The sequence below is a fragment of the Saccostrea cucullata genome, unplaced genomic scaffold, assembly GCF_032062105.1.
Source record: "Saccostrea cucullata isolate Sc308-1 unplaced genomic scaffold, CSIRO_AGI_Scuc_v1 ctg1100, whole genome shotgun sequence".
Taxonomy (NCBI): domain Eukaryota; kingdom Metazoa; phylum Mollusca; class Bivalvia; order Ostreida; family Ostreidae; genus Saccostrea; species Saccostrea cuccullata.
Window position 1 is genome coordinate 137,673 of NW_026924578.1, and position 11,115 is coordinate 148,787.

The following is an 11,115-nucleotide window of genomic DNA, read 5'->3' on the forward strand; positions in this document are numbered from 1 at the left end:
AGCATCGTTTATTTGTTATTCATTCATTTTATTTATGTAACGTCGAAATATAAACACAACACTTATATGAAGATTGTAGGTAATACCGCCGACGCACGGGAAATGTGGCGAACTATGCCCTTTCACAAGGTGCGCCATTTTCAAGTATCGCGTACAATCACATAATTTGATGAGAATACAATATGGTACGACTTAATATATTGCTTATTTACAAGCAATAGTTAGCTCGTACCATTGATTACGTGTGATCTCGGACAAAACAGAGTCGGACTAGCTATAACCAACTCGGCCTATAACGGATTCGGTCTATACACATACTCGGCTGAAAACTAACTCGGCCTTAAATAGAGTCGGCCTATCGCTAAAAACAGTAAGATATATATGTGATATAACAAACTTTTATAGCATATGCTTGTACCTGTAAATCAGGGACCTATATACTAACGGGATAGGCAACTTCTACAGTTTCCTTTGCCTCTTTCACGAAATCACGTGAGACGCGAGACTTCGCGAGAAGTGAAGATTTCCAGCGACGCCATATTGAATTTTTTTAAAACTAGTGCTCAATTTTCAACAATAACGTCCTGAAATTAACAGTTACATCGACAATTTAGTCAGGTAAGTGTTTTCTTAACTTCATTGATTACCATTGATCATATTTCAAACACCCGCGATAAGGTGTTTACATAGTAATTAAGATAAGCGGTCAGGCGTGGAGCCTCGTGGCTATGTTTACAAACACAGCGGGTGTTAAGAGGCATCAAAGGGGGTTTTAATGCTTGCAATTATAACGGAAGCATATTCTTAACTTAAATACAGTATATTTCAGCAAATACTATTGAGATTTTTGTGGAACGTTTCATAATTACCGTCACTAATTGGTCAATTTCTGCAAACCCAAAAGCGAAAATGGGGACATCAAGATTTTTCTAAAAACATCTTCATTTGGAAAGAAAATTGAAAATTGTCGATTTCGAATGTGAAAATGAGTATAGAATGATGGATTTATTTAAAAATTTGTATCTTCTAATATTTTATTAAACGAAAGAACTAGTCTCAAAGATGGGCATTTTTCTGTAGCGGCCATGTTTTTTTAATGAGAATGCAATGCCAAGGTGGTCTTCGAATTTTTTCTTAAAACTTGAAGTATAATGCATTGAAGTAAAAGAAAGTTGGGTCAATTTGAGTAAAAATGAATAAAGAATGGATTTTTAAAAAAAGAACTAAGAAATATTTGCACAATATTTTGTAAATGGTGGTTAAAGTGGTGATTATTCCAATATTATATAAGAAAAATGCCAAGGTGATCCTGCGATTTTTTTCTTCTAAAAACTTAAGTATATTGCCTTAAAGTTAGAGAAAGTTTGATCAATTTGTGCTAAAATAAGAAAAAGATGGATTTTTGTTATTAAAAGAAATCAGTAATAATTTTTAAAGTATTATTTTAAGTGGTCATAATTCCCCAAAATTAAAATTATATCTACATGAAAAACCTCAGTGATTCATATGAAAATATTAAATATTCCTTCAGATTTTTTCTCAAGTTTAATTTTTTTCAATTATAGTTAATCATGTTTTCCTATTATTACATTTTGAATGAATACAAAGGCAGAAATTTTATAAATGTTGTTGTTCTTTATACAAAAATTATTGGTGTATGCCAGATTTATAGAAATTTTTATTCTAGGCGTTACTAATCATTTAAAGAATTAATACAGGTTGTCCATAAAAATTTCCCTTCTTGACCCCCTTCTTGCATATTTAATCTACCTGTACAAACTTCCCATCCATGATAAAATCAGCCAATCAAAATGAAGCATTATCTATATCAGGCATTTCTTTTAAAATCAATGAAATGTTGAATATTGGGTTTTTAAAATGACAATTAAAAAATAAAAAAAAAATTGTTGTAAGATCCATGCACAGAGAATAAACCTCATACCCTAGCCTGTTACAACTGATATCTAATGATAATCTAGGGAAAAAATTGACTTATTCTCTAATTATAACATATAGCATATAATATAGTATACCCAGAGTTTTCCTTTTATTTCAAAGTAAAGAGTTAGAGATCAGTCGTAAAGTCTAGGGTATGAGGTTTTTGAACAAAATCTCTGTGGACCTTAGAACGAATTGTTATTTCAAAGCGGCATTTTTGTCAATTGAAGTGGTCAATTTGGCCGGTTACCAGTTCTAAGGGAAAACACTGTATACCAGAAATTTTATTTTCCTAGAGCTTAGTATATAAAATAAGGAACATACCGGTATATGTTTACTATAATGTTTACTAACTACTACCTGGAAAAAGCTTGAACTTGATAGGCTAGCTACCCATACGGAAAAAAAGGGCAAACAAACTACTATAACAAATTACTAACAAACCACTATGGTTTGAAAGTAGTGTAATAGTATAGCAAATCACATGCAAATGAGCTAACAAACTATCAAACCACTCTTAACAAACTACTATCAAACCACTCTAACAAACTACTATCAAACCATTCTAACAAACTACTATCAAACCACTCTTACAAACTACTATCAAACCATTCTAACAAACTACTATCAAACCACTCTAACAAACTACTAACAAATCACTGGTAACAAATCCATCAGCAAAACACTGTAGATTTGAATTTTCCTTTACAAATCCACAAGTCCTCATTGAAAACACCTAAAACAATCACATTTTGAAATATTCAACAAGTCTTGTTTCAGAGTATTTCAATTCCAGGATTCACAAGTTTAGCCAATGCAAGTGCAACATCCAACATTTTTCCTTTTGTTTAGGAGATGCAATTCCAAGTCAATGTCCATGTACTTATCACATATTCTCCTTCATGTTGTGACTACATCTTCATAGTATTTTTCACCAAAAAAAATGTTCTTCAAGCTGATGATTGACATTTAAATATTTCCCTGCTTCATCTGGCATGGAAAAAGCTGCAATATTTCCTTTTTTCTGACCTCATTGCAACTTTGAAAGACATCTTTATTGTCTTATTTTCAAGTATACTTCCCAAAATCCAATGCATAACTGATCTAAACTAGTATAGGAATTATAGGTCAATCTGAAAATGAATAAAAAACCCAAAGCTAGTAAAAAGCATACGCATCCACATTCACAGAAGGTTAATTACTTCATGACATGCATTAAATACCTCTTCTGTATCCAGATCCATCTTTTAATAATGTTAATTGCTGCTTTTTCCAGTCAGGGATCTTATAGAATGATACTATAACAATTTGAATGTCATTTCACCAGTTCCTTTGTTTCTGACCTGCTTGGTGGTTTGAAAATTGGCGCAAATAGCTATAACACCGGATGTAAAGAGATAAGCTGTTCTTGGAAACTTCAACAATTTTAGATAATTCAACCCTAAACACATCTGTAAAGTAATTTCCCATGTGGTTAGATGCAAATGCTATACTAATAAAACACTTTTGCAAGATACCAAGTCTAACAAACTATAAAGAAATCACAATCACCAGAAATGAAAGACTAACAAACCACTGCAGCTATTTTTAGAAAAAGTGGTTTGTTAGTGGTTCATTAAATGCTATACTATCAAACTACTTTAACAAACGACAAAAATATAGTTTGTTGGTAGTTTGTTGATGGTTTGATAGTAGTTTGTTAAAAATCTTTTCCGTTTGGGTAATAATAAGTTTGTCATGTTCTGATAGATCTCAGTTCTTCAAGTTTTATTGCTACACTGCAGTGGATCAAAGATGTTATATTTTAATTAGATTGATACCAACAATTCTTAAGCAGTTAGGACATTTTGTGTGGTTTGCACTGCTTGTAAGGGCTGACCTAAAAAAAAAAAGGGCTGTAAATTTCAAAGAGAATTACTTCATTTAGACTGATAAAATTATTTTTTTAAAAATATTTATAAAATAAGAATTTTTACACTTTTTATAAATGCATGAGCAGATCTAACATCTAAATGAAATTGATATTTGAGTACCTTTCTGTGGGAATATATATATATTTTTGAATATCAGACAAAAATTATATTAGTAAAATAAAAAGTAAATGGAAAATTAATAAAATTAAAAAAAAAATCCTTCCCTTCCTCCCTCCTGGGACTGAAAACCCCAGGCGCCAATTCTAAACAAACTTTTTTTTGGGGAAGGATGACCTTAAAGAAACATTTTATATGACTGAGCATAGGGTTCATGAACCTGAAAGCTATTGTAAATTAATAGCTACAAATAGAATTCTTAAATCCTAAATACAGTGTAAGCTTTTTTATTCCAGAATGCCTAGAAAGCGGCGGAATTCTGTAATGCAGAAGAAAAAGTACCACTACAAGAGGGCCCGAGACGAACAATCCTATGTACAGTTGGAACACAATTATGTCCGAAGTCCCAGTGAGGCTCCAGAGACTGAAGGAGACAGATCCCCTTGCTCAAACTGTGAATCTGATGGTGAAGACTCAAGTGCAGAGGAAATGGACATAGACAATTTGGATTTGCATGCAGGCATCCTTGTGGGAGAAAGTGTTGAAGTTAAGACAGAGGAAGTGACAGATCCATTTGAAATTTTACGATATGAGTTGACTGAAAATGTGCCTTCCCCGTATATTATGGACTTCAATGAAAAGCAACACAGTATTGAAATTCTCCAGCTCTACAGACGGGAACACAACACAGCCGTGAAGTTATCTCTTGTGATCGGGAAAGACTGCCATGTTCAGCTGTATGTTCATCGGACATTAGTTCCTGAAACCCATGATTTTTGGAGTGAGCTTTCAACACACGTCCACAGTGCAAGTGATGTTTTCAAGATTCTGGAAAAACTTTCAGAGTATGGAGTGTGCGTTGGAAACCCAGATCCAGAATTTCAGGAATTGACACCAGTTGGATGTGGAATCTCGAATGCCTCATCACCAGAAATTTTAGCCTACCGTGAAGGTGACTTTTGTGCTGTCCAAGGGAATTTGTCATATTCATCTACCATCAGATCTTCCCAGTGTTCTATGCTTGTTCTTGGTGCCAGATGTCCCCAGTGTTCAAGCTATCGTCGACAGTTGAAGGCACGGAAAATCCGACAGGAAGAAAAACAGGAAAAGACATTATCTTTGAGCAGCACCTATAAACATACTGATATGAACAGGGATATGCTGATAAAGAAGTTAGAACAACAAAAGGAACAAATCAAGTCCATGCAACACACGATTGATAAGATGAGAAGAGACTGTGATAAGGAGATCATAAGAAATGGCATTTCCATGAATTCCATCCAAAATCAGGAGGTATGAGATTTGATGGCTACCTGTGAGGAAGAGATGGTGGCAGCTTATCCTGACTGCAATTCGTTTCAACGTCTCTTTTTGGAACAACAGAAAAAGGCAATTAAACATGGAAAAAATGGTATGCGTTGGCATCCGACAATTATTCGATGGTGTCTCTACCTCAGGCAGAAGTCATCAAAAGCCTATGATGCTCTTAGAGACTCAGGATTCATCACACTGCCAAGTTCAAGAACTCTCTTTGATTACACTCATTATCTAACCAGTGCCCTTGGTTTCCAGCCAGATGTTGTCAAGTTATTACGAGAGGAGTGTGAAAAAAGAGAGATGTTACAGGAAGAATGGAAGAGCTACACCGGCATTTTGTTTGATGAGATAAAGATCAAAGAAGATTTAGTGTATGACAAACACTCCGGAGAAATCATAGGCTATGTGAAGCTTGGGGACATAGGAGATCAACTCTGTGCATTAGAGAGAAATGTTAGCGGAGATGCAGGAAACTCTAGTGTAGCCAAATGTATCCTCGTTCTGATGGTGCGTGGAATTACGAGTGACCTTAAGTTTCCATTCGCAGCTTTTGCTACTACAGGGATAACAGCAGATTTCCTTTATCCCATCATTTGGAAGGCTGTTGAACTTTTGGAGACTGTGGTGAAAGTTAAGGTGCTATTTCTCACCTGCGATGGAGCATCACCTAATAGAAGATTTTTTAATTTGCACAGAGTTGATGAAGATGGGATTGTCCATTTCACTCAAAATCCACATGACCTGTCAAGAAAAATCTTCTTTATATCGGATGTACCTCATCTGGTTAAAACAACAAGAAATTGCTTCAGCAACTCAAATTCCCACTCAAATACCAGGAAATTATGGAAGGATGGAAAAGACATATCGTGGCTACATGTGCTGAGACTTTTTGAGGAACATTGTGAGAACAATCTGTATTCCACCTGCCCAAAGCTCACACGATTACATCTTGACTTGACAGCCTTCAGTCGAATGAAAGTCAGTCTAGCGGCCCAAGTGCTTAGTGATACTGTGGCAAATTCACTTGAATTTCACTCTGATGATACAGTGAGTGAGACAGTGAAATTCATAAGGATTATGAACAAATTCTTTGACTGTTTAAATGTAAGGAATCCATTTGAAGGCAGAAATAAACGGAATGCCAACCTGGACCCTTACCGATCCACAGATGATGTGAGATTGGGATGGCTTAAAGACAATTTCCTTGATTACCTCCAGGAGTGGAGAAATTCTGTGAACAACAGAAGGAACCTTTCAGATTCACAAAAAGCGTCGATGCAGCTAAGCTACCAGACCTTGAATGGACTCAAAATTTCTACTCTGTCCATCACTGAGTGTGTCAAGTTCATGTTGGACAAGGGAGCATCCTATATATTAACCCATTGCTTCAACCAGGATCCCCTTGAACAACACTTCGGCCACTACAGACACAAAGTAGGCCATAACAACAATCCAACTGTGTTTGAAGTGAAGAACATTCTTACGCAAATTAGAACTGTAGGTGCTTTGGCTTTGGGGCCGAAAAGAGGCAATATTCAGAGGGATGAAAATGTGAACATTGCTGACATTAACAACAACAAGTTGCCCAGGAGGAAGCCTATGAGGATGTAATTCACTCAGGACCAAAGTGTGACTGTCCCAGAAACTATGAAAACCTTATTGTACAGCTGTAAATGTTGACATTTTGCTGTTATTTATTTATTTATTTATATGTCTTGTTTGTTTTGTTTTATCATAGTTGTTAATTGTAATAAATTATCTGTGAGGATGTAATTCACTCAGGACCAAAGTGTGACTGTCCCAGAAACTATGAAAACCTTATTGTACAGCTGTAAATGTTGACATTTTGCTGTTATTTATTTATTTATTTATAAATATGTCTTGTTTGTTTTGTTTTATCATAGTTGTTAATTGTAATAAATTATCTGATTTTCAGTTGGTTTTATTTCTACAGTAAAACAAGTTCCCTTCTTGCTTTACAAAAGAGCTTTTAACTGAGACTAATATCTTGATGCAGTTGTAAAATCTTCTACAGAATCCATTATAAATATTACCTGCATTATTAAAAATGCTGGTACATTATTATATATATCTTTTAAACTCCTTTCAAAGATAAGTCCCAATGTTAAATTAATGTGAAAGAAAGAAGAATGTATTTTGCAAAATTACACTTTGGTCTTGGTCACAAGTTCTTTTGTATTACATAATCCTTTGAGAATTTGATACCATGCTGTCAAAGCTGCAGGTAGAATCCCATGGAATGTCACTGTGACATCTCCCTGAACTGGTGTATACAGTTCTTTAAAGATACACAGACACAGACTTGAAATTACTATTATTTCAAATTTTCTGTAAAATATTACAACATGTTTATCATATTTATTCTAATAGTATTTCACAAGAAAATATAATAATAAAAAACTTTATTTTATTTGGAGGTTATGGAAACTTTGAATTTCTGGTTTGATTGACACGTCCTTGAATTTACACAAATTATTATTTTCTTCTGAGTCCATAAAAAAATGGAATTTTTGTTGTATATTGAAAGTTTGATGAAAATCAACTTCAAATCTGTGTCTTAGTACCTTTAACATAGATATTGCCTCAGCAGTGTGGACTGGTAATATTCCACGATTTGTAATTCATTAATATTCAAAAAATACAAATTGAATCCCCACTCCCCCCTCTCACTGGACAAGGAATGACACATTTTTTTTTTTTTTTACAAATTTATTGAATAATAATATCATTGGTTGTATCAAATAAATAGATCTGTTGAAAGCATATTCATCATTAATCAACATAAAGTACATTACTACAGGACAAAAAAAGCACACAAGTCAGATAAAAGTTCAGCAGAAGGCATTCACAATTTTCAAAGTGGTCAGTTGCTGGTCTTTGCTTTCAGCGCCTGTCGAAGACTGTCACTCGGTTTCACTGATTTTGCATTCAACTTCTTGCGAAGAAGTCGGGTCACAGCATACCCCCTCACCGTGGTGAACACACATACAATGTCTTCCAAGAGTGGTAGTAAGTCGGTCTCCGGAAAATCACCATACAATTGAGTCATGTAATGTTTCACCATGAATGAATCCATCATCTTCTCTTTCACTTCACAACTGTTCAATGAAATAGACTGCAAGTTGTCAAAGTCCACTATCGTCCTGATGGTGTTCTCCAGTTCCCTCACAAGCAGGTAGAATGCATCTGTTGGTCTCAATAAGCCACCACGAGTACTTTTAGTCAGCCACTTGTCAAACTCAGCAATGAAACTGGAGTTGTTTTTTTCACATGTTAACTTCTCCAGCATCTGCAGTCGCTCATCACGGTCTTCCTTCTTCTTCCTGAAGCTTTTCTTCTTTAGACTTCTCACAATGAAACCACAAATGTAAAACAGAATTTGCTGGTCATTTTGGGAAAGTTCCTTTGACTGTTGCTCAGACACAGTTTTGTTTTGTTCAAGCAAAGTGTTCACAATCTCACAGGGCAGGTTTAGAATGTACGTCTGAAGAAAGTTCACGATATCCTCGCTCTTCTCGGTGCAGCCTCGCTCAATGAATTCTTTCACACAGTCGCGCTGTAAGATGGCTGATAATCTAAGGGCATGAAGTTTGGTATAGAAAACCTCCCTCGAAAGGTTGTGACACAAGTTCAGGCTGAATATGTCTGTTAGGTGGTTCACGAAAAAGGAATCCAAGAATTCCTGGGTGGCACAGAACACGGCAAGACGCACAGTCACAGTATCACCGAACAACTGGTACATAGGATCTTCTTTAATCTTCTGAAGAGTTCTGGTGCTGGCATTACGGATTACCCCATCAAAGTCAGGAGTTGAAGTTGGCACAAATTTTATTTTCTCACTCACTGGTGATGTCCGTTCTTTGGCTCTGTGGTCACTGGCTACAAATAAAAATGTACATATTTAGTAACAAGAAGACAATGAATATATATAGTTTTTTTTTTCTTAAAATTAGAAAAAATAGATTTCAATTACCAAGTGTTTGATTTAAATAGTCATAATAGGGGCTTAATTTCTAATAACAAGAATTATTTAATGACAGGAAATTCAAGTTGAAATAATTCCTGATATCAAATTAAAAAAGATTGTAAATATTTACCTTTTATCCTGGGTTTGTTGTGTTGTTTTGTAACATGACCCCTAAAACCAGAGATGGTTTTAAGGATTTTGTTACATTCTGGACACTGGTAACCAAGGTGCTCTTGTGGTGGATTCTTTTCAGGTGATGAGCCACTGGCATTGTCATCGTAGTCTGTGTAATCACCTAAAAGTACATCTAGATCAATATCACCATCCCAAGACAAAAAGTCCTCTTTTGAGGCCATTTTGATAGCACAATATCACGACAATAACGAAACACACTGCTGTGCAGCTTGGCAATTTTAATTTTTATGTCTCTATAAAAACACCTAACTGCATACCCCCTGCTCATCGTTAACACCTCCCCGGAGTCTTAAAACAACACATGAGGGGTTCAAACACACTTACCAGGTAGTATGCATTATCTATACGTCCCCGTAATCAGGTTCCTGCTGTAATTAAGTATATATGAAAACACTCTGACTAGGGACCCGTGTTTATTTAAACCAGCCCCGTTAAAACGCCAATTAAATCGTTTGAAACAGAAAGAAAACGTAAAGCTTTTAGCCCGTTAATTAATTCTACCTTCCAAACATAATAAAAAAGCCATTACCACATCAATTAGTCGTTGTACGGCCAAAATGATCTTCTGTACAGGTTTTGTTTACATCGAAGTCGCTTCCATTTTAAATCTCGCGAGACCTAATTAGCATATGAATAGGGTCTTACGAGATATCGCGAGACTTGCGGCAGTTGCCTATCCCGTTAGTATATAGGTCCCTGCTGTAAATAGATTAATATTTTAGCTCATATTTTTAAATAAAATAATGCTGTACCGACAAACCACCCTACTCGTCTCTGATCAATGTAAATCGTATGTGCCGCATTATTTAATGCTATATTATTTGGAGTTAATTGGGTTTTTTCTGTATATATTTTAATTTATTTATTTTCTAATCTGCACTACTCATTTTGTTACTAATAAGTTATAAATCATGTATTTGGAGTTTATGTTATCTTTATTTCAATTTGTTTTTTAATCTGCACCAGCTCTTCCGTTTGCTATAAACCAAATATAGCATTTAATTCTGATGGATACATCAGTGCACACTTTAATAAGTGAAAAATCATGATCTCTTTTTCAATTATTATTATGCCAAATAATTACCCAGAAATGAAAAAAAGAAACGTATTTGTTCATCAGGTTTATTTGTTTTCAGCATATGTTGATTTCACATGATAAGTCATTAACATTTTAAAATTACATATTCAATTTATAAATAGCATGTGTATGTTCAACATCATCAGCAATTAACATGCATTCTCTGTAAGCACCAAAAAATTTACTATAGGGCTTGGAAACGACATATCTCCGATTTTGATGAAATTTGCACCACAGGTGCACCTTGGTACAAAACCAGCAAATATGGTGTTAGAAGTTTCCCACGTGCACCCGGTTGCCATGGAGACGGATCCATTGAATTTGGCCATTTTCGGCCATTTTTGACCAAACAAAAGCATGAAAATTGAGGAAATATGAATGCATTTTTGTCTTTATGTAGTGAACTCAAATATGAATCTTTGTATCATAAGAAAACATCAATTGTTAAAGAATACAGGGCATATAACCAGTTATTCCAGAATTGACCCCACTCTTAGAAAATGGTTCGGGAAAATAGCATAGTTTCTCAAAATGTGAAAAATGGAAAATTTGGCATTTTTTGAGAAATT

At 34.9% G+C, this 11,115-nt stretch overlaps 2 protein-coding genes across 2 annotated transcripts; one reads left to right on the forward strand and one right to left on the reverse strand.

The window, feature by feature from the left end:
• The first annotated feature begins 431 nt into the window (after positions 1 to 431).
• LOC134266751 (uncharacterized) lies at positions 432 to 7,988 on the forward strand. Its single transcript, XM_062748974.1, is given in 2 exon segments — positions 432 to 618; positions 4,265 to 7,988. A coding segment is annotated over 1 exon segment (2,631 nt). The 5' UTR covers positions 432 to 618; position 4,265; the 3' UTR covers positions 6,897 to 7,988.
• A 27-nt stretch (positions 7,989 to 8,015) lies between these two features.
• On the reverse strand, positions 8,016 to 10,161 carry LOC134266752 (uncharacterized). Its single transcript, XM_062748975.1, has 2 exons — positions 9,404 to 10,161; positions 8,016 to 9,185 (listed from the first exon to the last, which is right to left on the reverse strand). The coding sequence occupies exons 1-2, from the start codon at positions 9,627 to 9,629 to the stop codon at positions 8,170 to 8,172; spliced, it is 1,242 nt and encodes a 413-aa protein (XP_062604959.1). The 5' UTR covers positions 9,630 to 10,161; the 3' UTR covers positions 8,016 to 8,169.
• Positions 10,162 to 11,115: the final 954 nt, after the last annotated feature.

Coding starts and splice junctions, on each gene's coding strand:
- LOC134266752 (XM_062748975.1), bottom strand. CDS start 9,629: ATGGCCTCAAAAGAGGACTTTTTGTCTTGGGATGGTGATATTGATCTA. Junction 9,186..9,403: donor CAACAAACCCAGGATAAAAG/GTAAATATTTAC, acceptor TTTTATTTGTAG/CCAGTGACCACAGAGCCAAA.